This window comes from Vanacampus margaritifer, chromosome 4, assembly GCF_051991255.1.
Source record: "Vanacampus margaritifer isolate UIUO_Vmar chromosome 4, RoL_Vmar_1.0, whole genome shotgun sequence".
Taxonomy (NCBI): Eukaryota; Metazoa; Chordata; class Actinopteri; order Syngnathiformes; family Syngnathidae; genus Vanacampus; species Vanacampus margaritifer.
Window position 1 is genome coordinate 9,802,091 of NC_135435.1, and position 20,802 is coordinate 9,822,892.

Here is a 20,802-nt window from a genome sequence, read left to right on the forward strand (position 1 = left end):
GTGAACGCGCCTGTGAACTGGGGCGCGCTGATTAGCTGGCCAGAGAAGAGTTGGGAGGCTCAGCACAGCAGCAAAGCCAGTCACGAGCGGTTTTCAATCTCAGCAAAACAGCTGACACGCTTGGATAAAAAAAAGTCTAACTCCGCGGCACAGAGTTGACCTGCGTGGAATTAGAGGTGAGTGGCCGAGGAGATAAAAAGACGTGGAATGGCGTGAAAATGCAGGGAATTAAATAAGAGTTGAGTGGCGGTGACGGAGGAGGGAGGGAAGCTCCGGATTCGAACTTCAGCTGCTATCATTGACTTTCGGCGTCCTCGCTTGGAGCCGAGGTAAGTGTTCTTTAACTTATACAGTTTATTTCTTGTTTGGGCAGCGTACTCCATCGCACTACAGTTGTCTAGCCTTGGTTGTGTGTGTGTGTGTGTGTGTGTGTGTGTGTGTGGGCTCGGTGACTTGACAAGCTCAAGCACCGCGCGTTTGTGGACGTCCGTGCAACTGTTCCAGTGACTTGTCGCTTTGCTGTGGTTTTTCAAACACACGGACTAAACTTGTCTTGCACGCTTTTCGGTCATTCAAGTGAGGTGTGTGAACCATCAACGTGCTAAATCTGGTGTTTGGACCCTTGAGCGTGTCCACGTTTTATTTAGAGGCCAATTGAAGAAAATGGGGTGCAAAGTATCTGGAGTTGTAGTGAAGATACTGATTCGCGGGTCTCATTTTAGACAACTCTATAAAATGAAGCTGTGAGATCCCCCCCAACATACCCACACTTGGATGGATAACACAAGAACAGAACAGGGATTGTCCTCCATTCATTTTCTATAGCGCTTGGCCTCATTAGGGTCATTGATGAGTTAAAGCTTGTCCCCCAGCTATCTTGGGCCAGAGGCGGGATATACCCTGGACTGGTCTCCAGCTAGTCACAGGGCACATATAGACAAACAGCTGCACCCTCACCTTCACAACTATGGGCAATTTACACTACAGTTAACCAAACATGTGACAACCAAACATGTGTTTGGAATGTGGGAGGAACTTCAGGGAGAACATGCCAACTACACTCAAGAAAAGGCCCAAGCCGAGAGTTGAACCCTGAACCTCAGAACTTTGAGGCAGACATGCTAGCTAATCACAATGCACCGAAGTGATGTCCATAACAGGGATTGATGCGACATGTATGTCAAGTGCTGCCCTTGTGTGGTCATTAGTGCCAGACCTGTTCATATCCTGGTGCAGGTTCAGTTTTTTTCCTCTGGAAACACATTCTTGTTTTCAGATAAGCATCCTTTGGTAATGGTTGGAGGAGAACAACTTTGAGCAGCAGTGCTTACTTCAGGAGTTGGTCAAGCCTGGGGCTGTGCGCAGGTGATGAGAGTAAAGTGGGCCTGTCCTAAGGGAATGTGAGGTCTGAGAAGACACAGCTGCTGTAGTGTGTGAGGCAGCCCAGGCGGAGACACCAGCAACTGGTCCCTGTCGACATCCGACACCCGGCAGGATCTCTGTCTGCTATTTGTAAAAACTGGCCTCAAGTTTATCATGTCAGCTTGTGTCTGTTGAGTCGGCAACACTTCACTCACTGTGCCTGGAAAGCTCAAGCTTTCTTTTTGTGATTATGGTTACGTAATATGCAGGACTGTAATAATTCAATTCCATTGGGTAAAGGTGTGGAACTTGTAAATACATCGCAGCATCTCCATTGCTGGAAGAGTTTGACGTGTGTATTGTCACACTCTCAGGTGTGTTCTCCCGAGGAAGCAAACGGTGGCTAGTGACTTTTACTAGCATGGTTCAAATCTATTATAAATTATTGATCTCCACCCCCCACCCCCCAAAAAATGTCCTTAAAGGTGCATTGTACCATTTCAAAAGGTCATATTAAAGCTTTTTCAACATCATGCATGCTCCACCAATTCCCAGATGAGTACGAAGAGCCCTTACTGTTTTACTCTGACTGCACTTAGGAGCTTTTATCTTCCCTTCATAGTAGAGTGTGCGGACCCTCCACACTCCACAGTTTCTTTGGGGAGGGGTGGAGTTTAAGATTGTGCATGCACTCGCAGGCACACCACGTACGAGCCTGACACAGATGCTGCAGTTACGCTTTGGGCCAGAGTTGGCAGTCAAGAGTAAAAAAGTGACAAACTTAAAAACAACACAGTCAACCAAAATTTTGTATCCAAATTAAAAAAAAAAGCAACAAATACTAAACAACCATGAAAAAGGGCACATAAGACTAAACATAAAAACAGTAAAGCATGTCAACCCTCAAGATGAGGTAAATGCCAGTGGGAGGCATTGAGTTTTTAGCAGCGGTTTAAGACGGGAAGTGAATTGGTCTGTTTGATGTTCAGAGGGAGCCACTGGCGATAGAGGTAATCTCCCAACCTGAAGGTTGCGAGTTTGATGCTACACCCCTGTTACCATCCTCAAGTTGAGCAATCTACGGAAACCCCCCGTTGCTCCAGATGCTGCGTCATCAGTTGTTAAATGAGGAGGTGGTGTTAAGCGTTTTGAGTGCTTTCAAGGTTGAAAAGTGCCAAGCCGATAAAAGTGAAAACCCAAACCCATGTTTGCGTCATATAGAAATGCACTTGTGGAATTACTGTTCATTTTGTAACTATAATTTTGAGGTAATTACAAGAGGTGGGTGACTCGAGTCATATGATGTGACTCGAGTGAGAGTGGAATAGCCATTTTTAGAACTTGCGTCTTGCTTGCCAAAAACTTGGGAAAGACTTGAATTGACTTTGACTTGGCATTCAAGAGACTCAACTTGACTTAAACTCAATGACTTAATAAGACATTTTGTTTATAGTTGGAACTGAAGGTCTGTATTTCAACATTTTTAAGAAAGCAAAGAAAGAATATAAGAAAGAAAAGTTGTTGTTTTTTGTTTAGTTTGTGCCAACTTGGCAACACAGTCAGCATCACATGTTGGCGTAAACACCAACAGCCAGTTTGGAATATCATTAACTTTAATTAAGGAATTATCATGTTGACGACATTGGCAAATTTAGGATGGCAAAACACATGACTTGCAACTCAGAGAATGAAGACACAACGATAACGTCTTACTTCATCACTACAAAACCCACAAAGACAGGTTGGCTAATGTCACAGTTTAGCTAGCAACAGAAAGACTGGTATGGGAGTCTTACCATTGTTTTGCGTATGATAATAAAGGACCCCAACGGGGGCAATTGCAAAAGTAGTTACTTATCCGCATACCGATCTACGTGCTTTATTGCTGGTTGCAGCGTTTGTAATAAAACACATATAATCTGTACTGTAATTCACTGGTGCTTCATTTTGCTTTATTCATGTCAAATCACAGTGCGTCTCTCACTTTTTACCGGACTACTTCTGGTGGTGTGACTTCACAATATAAGCATCCGAACGCGTCCGGGAGTTCAAATAATACAGGGACATAAAATAAATGCCACACGTCTGAATAATCTCTGCTAGAAATACCTCTCAATCCCTAAATTCACAATCAGAGAGTGTTTTCAGTGGGGGGTGACACTTTAACATGTAACAGGCTTATTTTCCCATGTACTAGGCTGTTATTTTACTGAATTCAGGATTTTGTTTACATTTCAGGGGCACACATTTGTATGTAAGCATCACCTATGAAGACTCTAAATTGTCCCGAGGTGTGAAAGGCTTGTCTGTATGTGCCCTGAAATTGGCTGGCGGTCAGTCCAGGGCGCATCCTGCTTCTCATCTGAAGTAAGCCTGGTTAACATCATTGTCATTTTTTTTCAAATGAATTTTATTTTAAGGTCCCATAGCCTAGCACTTGTTCCTACCAATCTGCCAAACAACCTTGTATTTGAAGTCATGCATTGCTATCTCCAAAGATGGGACTGGCCCGAAAAGAGTAGCGGCCACATTAATGGGATTGTTTAGGGAAAGATATTGGCATGCACATGAAGTCATAAGAGGAACCTGCTTGTGTTGCTCCAAACAGAGCCCTCTTTTTCTTCAGTGGCTCATTATATGAGTGAGGCTTTGGCCTTAGTAGCTCAATTTCCCAGCATTTTGCATTTCCCATCATTAACTCACTGGTGTTAACAATGGCAGGACTGAGATGCAGAGAAGTACTTTGTTTTGTTCTCCGCAATCTCACTTAAAATAGAGACGACAACATTAAATTTTGACCTAGATGGAAGCTCAGTCTTAATACATTTATATTAACTCGGGTCCTTCTTTTGCAGCGATAAGAAAGTTTCATCTTTAGTGTTGGTTGAGTACCTCTCAGTAATGGCTGGGGTGATGTAAACAATAGTGATTTATGATTGGTCCTTGCTATGTTATGATTTTTTATTCGTAAAATTTCTTCACAGAGGTTGACTGTTCAATGGATGCCAAAGGAAACGACAAACTTAAGTTGTACATTTGCTGAATTTTTGGGAGGATATTGTTGTGACACAGCGGTGACAATGGCTAGTGGCCCCTGTAGCCTTATGGTACAGACAGGACAGGGCCCATGACTAATCCTCAGGCATGTGCGCTTGTGTAATGCTACACAATACGGTCTATCTACAAGAGCGCAGCACTACCACTCAGCTGCGAAACCACGTCGTCTCAGCCAAAAAATGCGACTTTTTTATTTCAAAATGTATGCAACACCTTGCAGTGGTTTTCAGTTCACGATAATCCAGAGGATAGCAAAGAGTTTAGTCTCTGCTGCAGCTCTTATCTGAGTAAGCAGTTCTGCCAGTTTACAGTAGTCTGGGCACTGTCAGAAGGAGGCAAGAGGGGAGGAAAACCAGAGATAGTTGTGGCTGACAACAAACAGGCTGCGATAAGGTTGATTTCAAATGCGGCCAGAGATGGGCTCGGGTTGCTGGAATGCTTGTCTTTTGCCTAATCTACTTTATCAGCGTAGTAAATGTCTGGATGATGTAGGCGCCCCAAAGATTATTCTTAAATCTGACCAATAACTCTGATGTATAGGAGGTGAGTGAGCAAGATATGTTTATACTGTATATATTATGTATTTATATGTAATGTCTATGATATAAAGCAATTCCCTTTTTTTTTGTAGACTAGACTAGGGGTGTGAATTGCCTAGTACCTGGCAATTCGATTCGTGTCATGATTCGATTCGATACCGATTAATCCCGATGCGAATCTATACATTGGTTATTGAGATTTTTTATTTATTTTTTACTCAAATTTAGAAAATACTAATCAGTAAACTTGTACATGTACACTGGCTTATAACTGAGCCACTGCATTTAACAAAGAGGTTGCAGTCTGTTTCATGTTTGAACAGCACTGAAATCAAATATTAAGGCTTAATGTTCCATTAATAGAACATTCTTCCATGCTTAATGTGTGAATCCTAACCCTAAGTAACCTATGTTTAAAAATCGATTCGGCTGCATATGGAATCGATTTGAGAATTACGCGATATATTGCCGAATCAATTTTTTTCTAACACCCCTAGACTAGACAATGGGGTTTGAGAGCAACATATAATTATTTGAGCAAGAATGATTATAATGCAATAGGATATACAGTATTATTAGCATGTGAAGCAAAGAAGCCTTAGAATGTCTTTTTTTTGTGCAAAATAAATTTTTAGCATTTTGATTTAAAATCTCCCATTGTGATTGAAGACTTTTCTTTTTGATAAGGCCCAATCAGCCTGCAGCATGCCACAATGTCCTGGCCCTGTTGCTGTACTTTGGCTGCCACCTGCTCTCATCCTGATTACCCAGCAGCCATTCACTCCAGTGACTTGGTGGACTTGTTGAACGATTCAACTCAGACACTCTGGTGATGATTAGAAGCTGAAGTGGCCTCAGGGAGTCCAATACTCAGTCTGAAGGATTACACTCAACAGCGTAGCAAATACTGTAGTTGTGCCCCTCTTGTCATGAGATTTGAACGACCAGTTGAGTTTTGCATGTTTTGGTTTTATCATTTGAGAATACATTATCGCCCTGCGTTAAATAGTTTAATTTGATTGTTTTTATGAACTGGTTTTCCGTTGGTCAAGGAGTTTTACTTTCTTATTAGTGGTGGTACACAAACATTATGAAACCTGTCCTTTAAAAACAAGACCATGCATGCTTTCTGTTAATGGCTTCGAAGGAAAAGGTTCACGAAAAACTGAAGCGTTAGATGAAGCACGTTGGAGTTAAGTGGAAACGTTAATCATCTTATTGTCAATGCAGGAAGGCTCAGTCAAATGTGAACATTCATCGATGTGGTAGCTCAATGTTTCTAAAATTTTTGTTTGGTCACACTTAAATCAATTTGGTTGTATAATAAATCAAGACAATGTTAAATTGAAATGATCTTTCTTAGATACTTTAATTAATATCTTTGCCATGTTCATGGAATCTGCAACCCACACTGCTTCCTCATCAAACAGCGGCTCTTGCTGTTTGTCTGTCGACTGCAGCTTCAGGATCGAGCTCAGATTTCAAAAAGACTGCAGTCTGCTGCAGGCAGATCCACAACCTTTTGGGCCCCTTCCTCACAAGAAACAGTGAGAGCTTCAGTAACGTTTCCCTGTAATTAGAAGTCATGTCTTTTTCTTCTTCTAATCTTCCAAACAGATGTGCTCCAAATTATGCTGAACATTCAGACCCCATGTTCAACATTGACGACCTGCCATTACAATTAAAACCGCTGCAGGTCGGCTCGAGACTGTCTGGAATGGGTTCAACTGTCCCATGACCTCTTTTCACTTCAGGGAATGGCAACAAAAAAAATATCAGCACATTTAGGTGTTGAATAGATCTAAATATATTTCACATGTAAGACACTTCACATATCCACTACACTGCATTTTAGGCAGTTTTTAGATGTTGTGTTGGGGTGTCATTACGTGCGGTAGTTTTGTTTAAAAATCTGACAACATACAATTTATAAGCCGTATCCCCAAAAAATGGTTGCCAGTGTAATCAATAACGATTTATGAATAATTCAGCTTATGAACAGCTTCTCGGAACCCTCTATGTTCGTATCTTGGGGACTTGCTGTACTCTTTTAAATGATTCTTTGTGCCTGTTTTGATTGTTGTAATGTGAAAATAAGAAAAAAATAATATGAGAAATAGTTGTCCTGCTTCACATTTGTGGGCAGAAACTGCGATGTGAAACTGCTTATTTCAAGCCTTGCTATATCTGCAAAAAAAGTATGAAGGCCTACTTACATTGTAGTATGGGGCAAAACCCCAGTACAAGTGCAACTAAGCCATGTCTCCCATTTGGTGGTGAATGATGAAATTATAACTTAAAACAATACCGCGAAGCCCTGCTATTCATGGACGATAGGGACAGAGTCGGCCCGTAAATAGTGAACATCAGCGCATAATTGACATCCATTGAAATATAGTGGAGCATGTTTTTTTTTTTATTTTGTAAACCCCAATCATGCTTCAGAAAATGCTGATATGATGAACCTGTTTATTTTCTATTAAAAAAGGGAGGTTTCTTACTCCTCCAAAACAAAATAAAACAATATATACAGGAGGGTGCAAAAGTAGGTGTACAGCTATAAGGGAGACTTACTGTCTATCATACAGCAAAAAATAGAAAAAGCTCCTGTATACCTACTTTTACTTTTTTTTTTGGTGTAATGTTTGATGAAAAATGAAACAAGCAACGCAATGTTTCCCATATGTACATTTACTTTACCGCCACAAATGAATTTTGGCACTACCCAAACCCTAACCCTGAGCCAGGAAGGAGGCACTTTCTCACGCCACCACATCTGTCGTCATAAAATGACCATTACCTTGTGATACCAGTCTGGTTCGTCTCTTATCCAAGTACATCAGGGAAAGGTTACTCCTCCTGCTTGTTTCCATCACTTCGGTTTTAACATAGCAGTGAATGTCCATACCATAGTCATCAAATGTCAGACGTGCTCTTAACATACATGTGTCATGCGGTCGCTTTATTTGGCATTTGTGTGTGATTCTTTTTCGAGCTGCAACATATGGGTGCTGATAATGCTGCCAAATGTGTTACATACCACAAATTCACCCAAGTTTGTAGATCTATTTTGATATTGCTTTTACTTTACTAAAATAAGTATTTTACCATCCTGGCATATTAGTATAGATATCTGGTGATAGATAGATATCTCTTGTTGCTTTTTTTTTTTTGCAGAATGAAAACCCCATCGTCAGACATGGATTTCTGAGGCTTTAATTCCTGAAACCTTTGTTGATGAAGTGACTTTCATCCGCCAACTCATTTTTATTGTGGGGTGGAGTACTTTTCCAGCTTCACTGGCCAATTGCTGCAGCGTCATATTGATATTTCCAGAACTAGAATGGAATCTGAATGGAAAACATTATCCACACTCCAAAACAATAAAACTAAATGTGAGGGTAGTCCAAGAGCAAGTCTTGTTTTAGACATTACATCAATGCTCTTAAAATGTTGCATTCACTAGCAATGAAAAATCAACTCCTATGAGGAGGTCTTTGAACATTTTTGGGCTACGTTATTTGAACCTTGTGAAATCAAAGTCTACTTCCACTGATGAGCTAGCTATTTGAAAAATGTATGGAGCTAAGATACAAGTTATTTTACATCAAATGAAAATAAACATAACTAAACATATCTATTACTGTGATAAATACACATCTAAATCTGTCTACATTTCTGCCACATGCATATACATGCACTGTGATGCACACAGTTTTATTGTTTTGCTGCCAAAACATGTCGCTAACTAGTGCCATGTTAGTTGTTGATGTTTGCTGAGTGTTGACTGAGTTGTGTGTGGCCATTTCTGCTTTAATTTCAAAACATGCCTGAATATCCATCCATCCATCCAGCCAGCCATTTTCCGAACCGCTTATTCCTCACAAGGGTCACGGGGGTGCTGGAGCCTTTCCTTTATTTTTTTTTTTATTTTATTTTTTTAATGGGGCGAGCGGGGATCAAACCCACATCCTCTTTTGCGGCAGCACAATGTTTTAACACTGACCTTCTGGGCAACTGATGTTATTTGAACGCAATGGGAAGTTGACCTTATAAAAAAATTTGAATACTTTTACACGCACGCGCACACACACACACACACACACACACACACACACACACACACACACACACACACACACACACACACACACACACTTCCTTGGTATAATCAAGGGTTTTCTTATATTTTGCTGTCAGTGTGAAAAATGATGGCCATGAGTGGAATAAGTCAAACCCGCAATGGAGTCAGGATCATGCTTACATTCACTTCTGGTTGGCCTTCCAGAGAGTTGGTCATCATAGTGTCATTCAGTGCACCCTGGGTGCCTAAAATTAGAACTGTCCACCTGTGATTGGAACACTCAAAATGCACCTTTTATTCCAGTACCAATATTAGCTCGTTTTGAAATTTGAACAGAGTAGAGCAGTAAAGGGGATGCCAGAGAGATACCACATGTTCTTCAGCATTTGTATCAGGAAGCTGTTGGCCAGCATAGTTTCCCAACTCTACTCCTGCCAAACAACATTACCGTTTACATAAATGTCGTCGTTGAAAGCATTAAACCCAATATGAGATTGGCTAAAAAACATAACTGTGTATATTGTGTTTTGATTAACGTTTAATTGTAACTTTTTCTGTGGTGCTGCCGATGTTATAAAACTGGCTTTGTTTTCTTTCCATGCAACATGTTTTCATCTACTCATATAAAGTTGGGGGCTTGATTTGTTTGTCTAGAAAGTGCCTGTATGTTATGCAACTCCCTAATCTTAAAAATATACTGTAGGTCTGCAAAAAGTCATTGATTTTCTATCAGGGTTAATATGGAGGGAAAAAAAGGTTAATATGTAGACATTAATAACATGCTGTTATGTTGAAGCCGTCTAAGCTGTACTTCCTGTCTCACCCTGTCTTTCTGTCATTTTCCTGGGAGTGGACACAGGAAGTGGAGGTTTCTATGACAACAAAAGAGTGATGTAGTGTACAGCAGTGCTCTTTCAAACATGTTTTCAAATTGGATTTTGCAGATGTTGGATTGGACTGAAGTGATTTTCAGGAAAAGTACAATAAGTAAGTGATTTTAGTTTATTCAGGGCTCATTTTTCGAGTTTATTCAGGGCTAATGCTAATCGCGATTGTTAATCATTTAGCATAGGCTCAACTCACATTCAACCTCAGTGGACTTAAAGACATTTTTTTTAAGTTTTTTTGGGGCACAGCACTCACTGTTTATTCAAAAATGTGCTTTTATGAAACTATACACAAAGATGAATATGTACGTTAAACAATTCCACAGGGTACTTTGCTGTAAAGGCAGAGAGGGAAAAAAACCCTTGACCTCCACTCCGCTCTGTTCACCCAATCCAGTTCACCCAGACTCATTCTTCTGTATTGCTTCATCGAAGTGGAAGATCTAGCTAAACTAGATTCAGCCAGCTGTAATCTAGCTCCACAATGTCAGGAACTTTTTATTTTACATATATGTTATTTCTAACACAGTCTGGTTTGTCTTTGCTGGCTTCCACAGATTTATATTTTTTGTTGCATTGTGGCTTAGCAATGCAATACTAATCTGGCACACTGGTCTTGCCATACAAATATACACACGTGGTTGCATTTTTGAAGTGAATTTTTTTCACTCAACAAGCCAAAAACAAAAAAATTGGACACAAAGTACAACATTGGCTTCCTATTCTTCCAGTTTTCCATTTACCGAAACGGGTGCCAACATGGCCATTCATCTGACGTTAAATACAGGAAGAAGTTGCTTTCCTGCCATATCCTCATGTTACACTCAATTTAACATGTAGTGTGGGAAACAAACCACTGAAAATCAATATGGAGTCTCCTTTTACTGATGCGGATTGATTTAAAGAATGTAAAAGAGATTACTTATTGTACTAATTGCTGCAATAACACAGCGAGCTTGTTCCTTTCATACAGTTCACCACCCTGAGTCAGCATCTACCTGTATGTTACTGTATGTTATTATTTGGATCTCTTGATTACTAAGACAGTTTTTTCTTTGTAATTTGTTGCCTTTTTTGTGGCGATAATCATCCTAATAGTTACCTCTGTAGAGACAGAAGTTGTAGTTGACAAGGTCAGGGCCCCTGTCGGGGGAACAGCAGTTCTGCCTTCAGGCTGAAGGTGAACTATTTCGGTGTTACTGTAGGGTTATGTTACATGGTGATACATTTGGTGCAGCCAAAAAATGCAAAGATGTGACTGTGTGTGTGTGTGTGTGTGTACTTGTACATACTACATTGTGAGGACCAAAATACATCTTTACCCAACAGATTGAGGACATTTTTGTGAAGTGAGGACATTTTGACCGGTCCTCACAACTCAAGACCTCTTTTTGAGGGTCAAGACTTGGTTTTAGAGTTTAGGTGTGAATTGGGTTATGGTTGAGGGGTAAGGAATGGGGGTAGTAGGCAATCATTTTTGATGGTTGGGGTTAGGGGACGGGGCTAGGAAATACATTATGTCTATGGATGGATGGATGCGTGCGTGCGTGCGTGCGTGTGTGTTTGTTTTGAATTGGTTGCTGCATGTCCTCATCTCATCAATCAGCTGGCATTGTTTTGGTGCTCCAGCTGGCCAACTGTACTGTGAGGATGTCGTCACTGAAATGTACCAGTATGCCAAGCAGGTGAAAACATACAGATTTAGAGCAATATAGATTTAATTCACCTTACAGCTGATACAGAAGTGTCTTGTGACAACACATAAAAGACAGATCTAATGAAGTATTCATTACAAATGGTTCTAGCCACGAAAATGAGAAAATATGGTTTTAGTAGGTAAATCATGATACTGGAAGTCATTTCATAATTTTCACGTTGAAAACACAGTTTCTTTTTCACGTAAATAACTCTTGGCTCCTCCTAGCATCATTAAACCCTGCTATAGTTCAAACTTAACAAAAAAAGTAGAAAAGATTACTGTTTGAAAACACTGATGAATGACATTGAGAGGTGCTTTGCTTTAAAATGTTGCATGTCTTTTGGCAACTTTAATGTAAATGTAAACTTTTTTAGATTATGGAAAATAATCTAATAAATTGTCTTTTCTAGTGTTAGATTAACACTGAGAGAAAAGTCTTTGTGTCCACACCAATGGGTGTAAATCTTACACTTTTTAGTGTTGCTTTTTACACAGTTTAACTTTAACACTGTGTGGTGTTAAAAAAAATCTACACTTAACTTTGGTGTCTAAACACTTGTGAGTGTCTTCTTGTTGCATTTGTCAGTGTTAAAAAATGAACTCAAACTACACTTTACTCTGGTAAATGGTACTTCATTTATATGCATCACACATCAGACTGCTGTGGTGGCTCACACGACAAGTTGTCGAGCAAACATTCATCAGCCACACGCTCGCACGTGCGCCAGCAGTTCACAAAACGCGCATCATGACGACAGTCGAAAATTCGCAACACACACGGTGGAGTTTTGTTTTAGAACCAAGATCAAACATGATAGAAAGTCATCTCGTGAGACAGAAAACTCACCGGAAATTTTGCGCACCTAATGGCGCTAGGGTTTAGTTACAGCGATGACGTGCCCTACCCCATTGCATTGTAAAACTATATGTATGTAAAAATGTGAACATGCAGCAACAGGTAGCATTGTGTTGCTCAAGATAAATGTATCTTTAGCAATAAAACTAAACCATGTTTTAGATATTAAAGCTTATATGTTGTAATTGGAGTGACTCTGTCGATGCTTTGTGCTAACCCTTCCGGTTAACATACTGTACTGCTCTGTGCTCCGTTCCACCGCATGCACTGTATTTGCGCAAGTTTTATTTTAGTCCTCACATCTACCATGTTAAATCAAAGCATATTCTCTTTAAAGCCACAGCTTGTGAGTTTACAGTTGTTTTTATGACATGTTGGAATGCATGTGTTTTATGCCTGAAGTACAATTTCCTCTGCTTGTGCAGTGAGGGGGTTGGGTGTTTGTTTTTTGAAGGGAATCTAACTATTACAATGAGGGGTGAGTGTGTGGCGTGTATGCTGCATAACTCTATGGCTATCTTTGACCTCTTTGCTTCTGATCTGTGCTGTAATGTGTGACCATAATTACCATCTTCTTCCTTACACACATGCCAGTTGATGCCACTAAAAGTTAAGAGTACACTTATTTCATGAGAACCTAAAATACAACATATAGTAAAAACATTTTAAATATTATACAGTGCACAGCATAAATGAGCAGACCCCAACAGGTTCCTTTCAGAATTAAAATTTACGTTGGGATACTATACAGTGTTCCCTCGTTTTACGCTGTGGTTATTCCCAAAAATATCTGCAATAAATGAAATCAGTGAAGAAGTTAGCTTTATGTTTTCCATTTATTATTCATAAAGTGAACCGTGTTATAGCAAAGGAACACTGTACTACAAAATGCTATACTACTATTGATTGCAAACAAGATTTGTTAATTTAGCACACATCATGGATTCTTTGAGTTGAGGTTGGTCATGCCAAAAGTAAGGGTGTTGTGGTATGTCTTGGGAAATGTTCCTTCGAAACAGATTTTAGTTTAGATAACTTGAGTTTGACTTCAGATGACTAACTGCTCAATCAGTGTAACCAGATCTGTGCGAGTCTTTAGTGGGGAGAGAGTCAATAGTAACAGACCACTTCAGCTTTCCTCCATCAAAGCACCTGCATTGTCCCTTCCTTCAGTTTACATACCTGGTGCTTACTTCAGTCAGCAATCTCTGCTTTATTGCTCATTTCTGTAACTGCTGACAATATTTGCTGCTGCTACAATAACAGTGTGTAGTGTTAATGTTTTACTGTGATTTGTGTTGTCTAAAGAAGACAACAAACCTAATAGATGGCTTCATCTTGCACTGATCATGTCTCAAATCATTTTGTGTATTTGGCTTAGGGTTATTGACATAAACTGGTTCAGATTGTTCCATGGGAGTCTGAAAACAAGTTGGTAGTGGTGGCGCTATAAAACTGGAGATTTTCAATGCAATGACAGGATGCCAATGTTTGTTTTCAATTGTATGTTTCAATTCTTAAAGCTCATCCTAAATAAAAAATGATTTTTAGATATCAAGTTCAGAATCCAAATTTATTTATATATATATATATATATATATATAAGTGGATAACAGATTATAATTCTTTAATACAAATAATACAAGTTTCCCCCTGTAGACTTAGAATTTATACATGTTTTAATGTTATTTAATTACCATGTACAAAGCAAAGGCATGTTGTAAAATGTGTGAAGTCTTCTTATGTTTAACAAATTTAAAACACTCAAAAATCATGCCGTTTGGCAAGACCACTCGAACCACGAATGTATAGGATCATCGTCCAAGAAACCTTTTTTACGTAGAGATCAGCGAAGTGTGCATTACGTTTGCGCATGTGTGAAAATCAAGTAAAAAAAAAAAGAAGAAAAGCCTGGCTACCAAAATAGCTGCCTTTTGAATGGTGGCGATTGGAGTGCTGAAAGTGTGTGCTAACTGTACACCTTAAAGCTTGCAATTATTGTTTCAACCTTAAGTGACAAAACGTCAAGTGCACTTGGCGCCATTTTTAACTGTCCTAATGGAAAGAGGCTAAAATGGAAAATTTCTTAAACATTTATTTTGTCAATATCCTGAAACCGAGGGAACAGACGGAAGCATCACAAAGCTTGCTAGCGGACGTACGTGTAACAAAACTAATTAAGAGAGTCAATTATTTTCAAGTTCAGTTTTTCAGTTGTTCATGTAGGCTTTTACTGACATTTTTTTATCGTCTTCTTCACTGATTGTTGGGGCAAGTTCAGATGAGTCTGAGCATTTAAAACATTTGACATTGACATCACCAGACAATGATTGTGAACAATCCATGACATAATCAGGTCTCAGCTTTCCAAAAGTGGCAGTGCATACTAAAAACTCTGACAGCATTTTTGTTGTTGTCAGTTACCGTATTTTGAAAGTGTAAATGATGGAAATAAAATCTAACTTTTTTGACAGGCTATCAAATGTTCTCATCTGTAATTTGATGCCCTTAGTAGATTTTTACGTGGCTTGTGTATGCACAGTAATACAAATTTTTATCTAGGGTGCCCAAACTTTCAATTGAATGTTAATATGTTTGATCGAACAGTGCTCCGCGAGATGTTTAAAGCCTTTGAATTTTTTTAATGACCTAATCCTGCTTTAAACTTTTCAACAACTTTATTTTGTGTTTCTTGGTCCTCATGATTCTGTTTGCTTCCCAACATTCACCTGAGACCATCACAGAGCAGGTGCAATTATATGGAGACTAGATTACACACAGGTGGACTCTATTTATCATCATCAGTCTTTCGATGCCCTCTGTATAAACCCAAGGTGCAAGATGATTGCAAACTGATACATCTCCAGCTAAAATAAATAATTTATTTTGCATGTTTATGATTGAATAACAATGGTTAATCATTAGTTTGACTGATTAACTTTTATTAAGTCTTTTCTATCACACTTGTCATAGTACAGTGATTTGCAATACATCACAGTTGAGCTGTGCAATTTAAGAGGTGTGCAGTGAATTGCATTGGTGTTGGTGTCATTAGATGATTGTCCTCTTGTGGCGGTTAACACAGTGGCCACCAGGATGCCCCCCCCCCCCATCTTTTAAGCAGCAGGCTGACTGACCATCTGTTTCAGGCGTGCACAAACATGCTCACATAGACAAACACAATGACACGCATGCCCTTCAGGGCATATTTGTATGGATTCAGCCTTGCAGTTGTGGATGGATTGAGTGCTCCATGTATGTAAGGCCTGAGAGGATGACGATCAGGTGTTTTTTGTAGGACTCCAAACCATTTCAAAGCTAGAAAGGTGACCGGCCAGAGGTCAGATGCAGGACGACAGGAAAGGACCCGGCAAGTATGCAGGCTTTTTATTGCCCACAATAATTGTACTTTCTATGACCCCGATTAATTTCCTGTTTTCATTCCCCCCCCCCGCCCTGCTGAGTTTGTGTAATAGATGGTAATGGAAAGTTTGTTGCAAATTCTGATAAGAGATCTCATTTCTATTGATGTCAGTGGGTTGTTTTAGGAATTGGCTGATATTTAACCAGCAACCACTAATTTTAGTTTATGCCTTAAAAAAAAAAAGTAATTCTCCAGAATGTGAGTTTGAGTTCAAGACTATGCTATGGCAAATAAAGCAGTGCACAACAGAGTATTTGTGTGTCTGGTGGCTGCCTCCACACGTGCTCTCTGCCATGTATTAAAAAGAAACTTGTGAATGGCGTGATTGTAGGCTCACTAAAGAGGATGGCAGTTGCCAGTCTTGGTGTTTGGGGGAGCTTATGTGTGTGCTTGGGAGTAAGGATGTGTGTTAATGATAATCCTGTAGATCCTGGGGACTTTATCCCCTATGAGTGTGCAATTTGTGCTCCAGCAAAATAATTTGGACACATTACATAACAGCATCATGTGCAATGTTTTCGTCATAATCCGTCAAATTTCAGATTGAACCGGCCGGCTTCAGTGCTTTGTTGATTGCAGAGTCACATTACAAAGTATTTTCTGCCACTGCTTTATTTCTATTTTTATATATGTTGGCTGGTGTGTGCGCACCTTGAAGACATGTCTGACATGAATTATTATGAAAGTAGCTGCGAAACGAATTCATCCAATCTTCTTTCTGTCTTGCTTGTCTTGTCTTTACAGTGGTAATGACTTGAAGTCGGTGGCTTCTACCCAGTGAAGGACGTGCCTGACAGCTGCTAATGGGAACTCCTCCTCCGCCATGAGTGCTCGCGATGGCGTTGGCGGCATGGGGTCTCTGGGACGGCGGCAGCGCTTTGAGAACTCGGAATTCACCGTGCGCGTCTACCCAGGCACCCTGGCCGAAGACACCATCTACTGCCCGATCAGTGCTCGAAAGACCGCCTCAGCCGCTGAGACCATCGAACGCGTCATTGAGCGACTCCACCTGGACCGTACCAAGTGTTATGTTTTGGCAGAGGTGAAAGAGTTTGGTGGAGAAGAATGGATTCTCAACCCCAGCGATTGCCCCGTGCAGAGAATGCTGCTCTGGCCCCGTGTGGCACTCGAACATCGCTCTCTATATGGAGGCGAGGATTATCGCTTCCTTCTACGGCTGAAGAACCTGGATGGTTCAATTCACTATGGCGGCAGCCTCCAGATGTGGCTGCAGGTCACAGAGGAGCGCAGGCGCATGGTGGAACGTGGACTCTTGCCACAGCCCGAATCTCAAGGTGACCATGCCGATTTATGTGGTCTACCGGAGCTCAACGAGCGCTCGCTGCTGGACAACCTGCGCTCACGCTTCCACCAGGAAAAGATTTACACCTACGTCGGGAGTATCCTCATTGTTATTAACCCTTTCAAGTTCCTGCCCATATACAATCCCAAATATGTGAAGATGTATGATAATCACTCACTGGGAGATTTAGAACCTCACATTTATGCAGTAGCGGATGTTGCTTACCATGCAATGCTGCAGAGACAGAGGAATCAGTGCATTGTTATATCTGGGGAAAGCGGCTCTGGCAAGACACAAAGTACAAACTTTTTGATTCATCATCTGACTGCTCTCAGCCAGAAAGGTTTTGCCAGTGGAGTGGAGCAAATCATCTTGGGGGCAGGTCCAGTATTAGAGGTAAGTGGGAAGAAAGAAGCATTTCAGTACATTGCTGATACTAAGAGCCTTGGTCATTGAGTTACTTTCAACATCGCTCTGACTTGAAACTCTTGAAAACACTTGCAAGGGTTCTTTCAGTCTTGGCCTGGCCTTTCTAAAACTTAAACTATGTTTATTGGCTCTTTCAGTTGATTGGTCATAAATAAAAACTGACCAGTGGCATCTCATGCTATAAACATTTACATAGGGTTGCTGCTTCGTTTCTACATTTAGTCTTTTTTTTTATTGTGTATTCATGGGGCTTTGCTATGAATCAGGCTTCAAGTGGATTTTTAAACAGAGTTATACAACTCTGCTTATCCCCACCTGCCTCTTGGCTCACTTGGTGTTGAATTGTGTGAACCCCGCACGGAGGTTTATTGCACTCCAGTCCAGCTGTGTGGGGATTATGTAGTGCACACAGGAGCTCTGTCTGTGGGCAACCAGTGGATGTCAGTGGTTACACTAGTAGATTCTTGCTTTTGTGATTACAGCACAGATGAAGACTGTTTCAGGGTAGCTGTGGTAGAGGCCCAACCAAAGGTTGTAAAGGAAACTGGCTGTTTTTATATCTCTAAATTCCATTCCAGTCATATTCCTTTTTCTTCTTGTCACTTACACACCATAGTATTTGACATCAGCTGAATTCTTGAAGTCTGTGCAACACTGCCTTGAACTGTAGGCACAAAGAAAAGCAAATTCTTGTTTCATATCATCAAGCGTGTTGCTGAATTTTATCAAGTGTTATATTGACACTGACCACCAGCTATTTAAACTTGATTTAACCCTAAATAACATGGCAGTGTTCTGAAAGACTGATAATGCTTTAGGGACCTTAACCCGACAACCGGGGATGGAAAGATTTCTCATTGTTGAGGGGAACTCGTTTGGATGGTTTGATTTTTATCACAATTTGCAGATTTAAATTGACTGTGCTGTTGATCAAACGAGTTTTGCCTTCCCATCCACCGGCTTTTTTGACATTTTTTGTTATAATTGCTGTTACTGTTGTTGCTTTTATGTAAATAGGTTGTTTGCAGCTTCTGACAATCTTAGACTACACAGCTTTTTGGCTAGTAAGTAGTGTCAGTGCAATTCACGAGTATACAAACACATTGCTGTGTTGATTGTGAAGTTAGCATCAGTCCACTGATTAGTGCACAGGAAGTGGTCAGTTGATTTCAAATGAGTGCATAAACAGGAAGTACCACGTTGAATTCCTATAGGTTGGCAGCTGTGCTGTGGGCTTTTCTCGTCTTTTAGACCTTTTCAACCTCATTCTTTTTGCTTTTCTGAACCTCAGTGTGTTTCTTCTACTTTGTGAAATGGACACAGGTGCACAATTTGTAGTGGTTCAGAATCAGCTGTTAGGACGCGTGGTGTGACCAAACATTGTCCCGATGAGAGTGTTTTTTTTTTTTTAATTCATTATCGGGATCGAGCTTTTACAGCTTTGAGCAAAACGATGTTGTCAAGCCATCCTTGCGTCTTTTATCATGGGGAATGTAGTGGTATCTACAGTAAGTTAAAAACTTAATAGAAAATGCATGAAACGTTTGGAATATAAAATGTACAATGTTTACATACAGTTAGTACATACACACACCTTTCAGTTTTCGTTACACTCCTAGTAAATACGTACGTTTAGAAGGCTTTCGTTTTTTGTCTATGACAATGGCAAATTGAAAACGACAGCTCGGATGCCAAGTTCAAGGGTAGACTACTTTGCAACAGGTAGCTGGACTGTTTTATTGTCCTCAGTTCAGCAAACACTTCACAAAAATTCCATGCACCAGTGTGTCTCTAGAGTTAATGTGTAAGCATGCTGGGTACACAGCAATTCGATTGAGAGGATTGGAGTGCAGAGGAGTTGACTTTAATTGTTTGCACAGTTGGATTGCATATCTGCCCATGGGGTGATTGATACCAAGACTGGTGTGGAGATGTTGTGCTACTGCAGAGAGGGTTGACAGCCACCATGACCTCATTGACGTACAGTTCTTAGTCTTAATTGGTCTTCATTCTTTAACCATGGTGAGATGTTTACTTTATCTTTCACTCAAAGTACATACTTTATAGTACATTCATCCTAAGTAGCAAATGGCTCATATCCTACCACAATTTTTTTTTCTTTTCTTTTTTTTTTTTTTTACTCAATACTGAAACGTTTAACTAGTGATAATGTATTTAATTCAGGCTGCCCACTCATAATGGGCCACTAAATTTAGGTGTTTAAATTGACGGAAGCCGCTGTTGATAAATATCTACAAACAATATTAAATAAGCTTTGATTTAGCATTATGTGCATTTTGCTTGGACTGTATACCAGATCTTTTTTTTTATCAGAAAAATTCATGTCCACTCCTAAAAAGTTTGCTGTTATGGGGAAAATGTATATTTTCATTTTATGTTGGTCACCTGACTACAGTATAATTAAAGCTAACTTTGTCTATATCAATATTTATTATCAAGAGAGGACTCTCCTCGACTTGCAGGCAAAATTTGCCTGAGGCCTAAATCTGGCAGACACATTTTTAAAATGTCTTGATGGAGGATATCTCTAGACTCATACATGACGTATTGAAAGTCAGCCAAGGCCTCAATGAATGTGTAGTATGTATTCAATCCCTGATGAGCCTTGTCACTCAAGTGCTTCACTTAATAAAGCTGTGGTTGAAGATGATGAAAGACTTCCAAATATTGTCAGAACCTGCAGAATATGTCAGTTGTATCTGTTGGTGGTTGTTGTTGTTATTATTATTATTTTTATTATGTTATTATTGGCCTAAAAAAATTACAATTCCATATTGGTCGGGCCGTAGTTATTATCTTTTTGCTGTTAGGAGAGGATTTGGTTAGATTTAGATACAATTTGTTTCTTATCTTATTAATGAATGTGTGAAGATTAAATATTGTACTGTAAATACTGTAAGCAGTATTTCATAATCCTTAAACCTAATGTTTAGGGGTTGAACTATTGTTTTTGATTTTGAAAATCAATTAATAATTTAGAGCCATTGTTTATCTTAAAGTTGCCCAAATCCTCTGCTTTGACCAGATTTTTTTTGTAGTCATTTATGAAAGTAGACTGAATAGCTTTTGTGGTCAAAATAAGACATTGACAAACATTTCTTTTTACTTTTACAAAAAAGATGATCACCATTTTCCAATAGT

The 20,802-nt window shown here is 39.8% G+C and overlaps 1 protein-coding gene across 7 annotated transcripts in view; it reads left to right on the plus strand.

The window, feature by feature from the left end:
• The first annotated feature begins 32 nt into the window (after positions 1-32).
• Positions 33-20,802, plus strand: part of myo9aa (myosin IXAa) — an 80,463-nt gene continuing 59,693 nt past the window's right edge. For all 7 annotated transcript variants that reach the window (XM_077564880.1, XM_077564885.1, XM_077564886.1 and 4 more), the window contains exons 1-2: positions 33-329; positions 16,653-17,607. In XM_077564880.1, the coding sequence (XP_077421006.1) occupies positions 16,732-17,607 (876 nt within the window). In that variant the 5' untranslated portion in view covers positions 33-329; positions 16,653-16,731. The remainder of the gene's footprint in view (positions 330-16,652; positions 17,608-20,802) is intronic.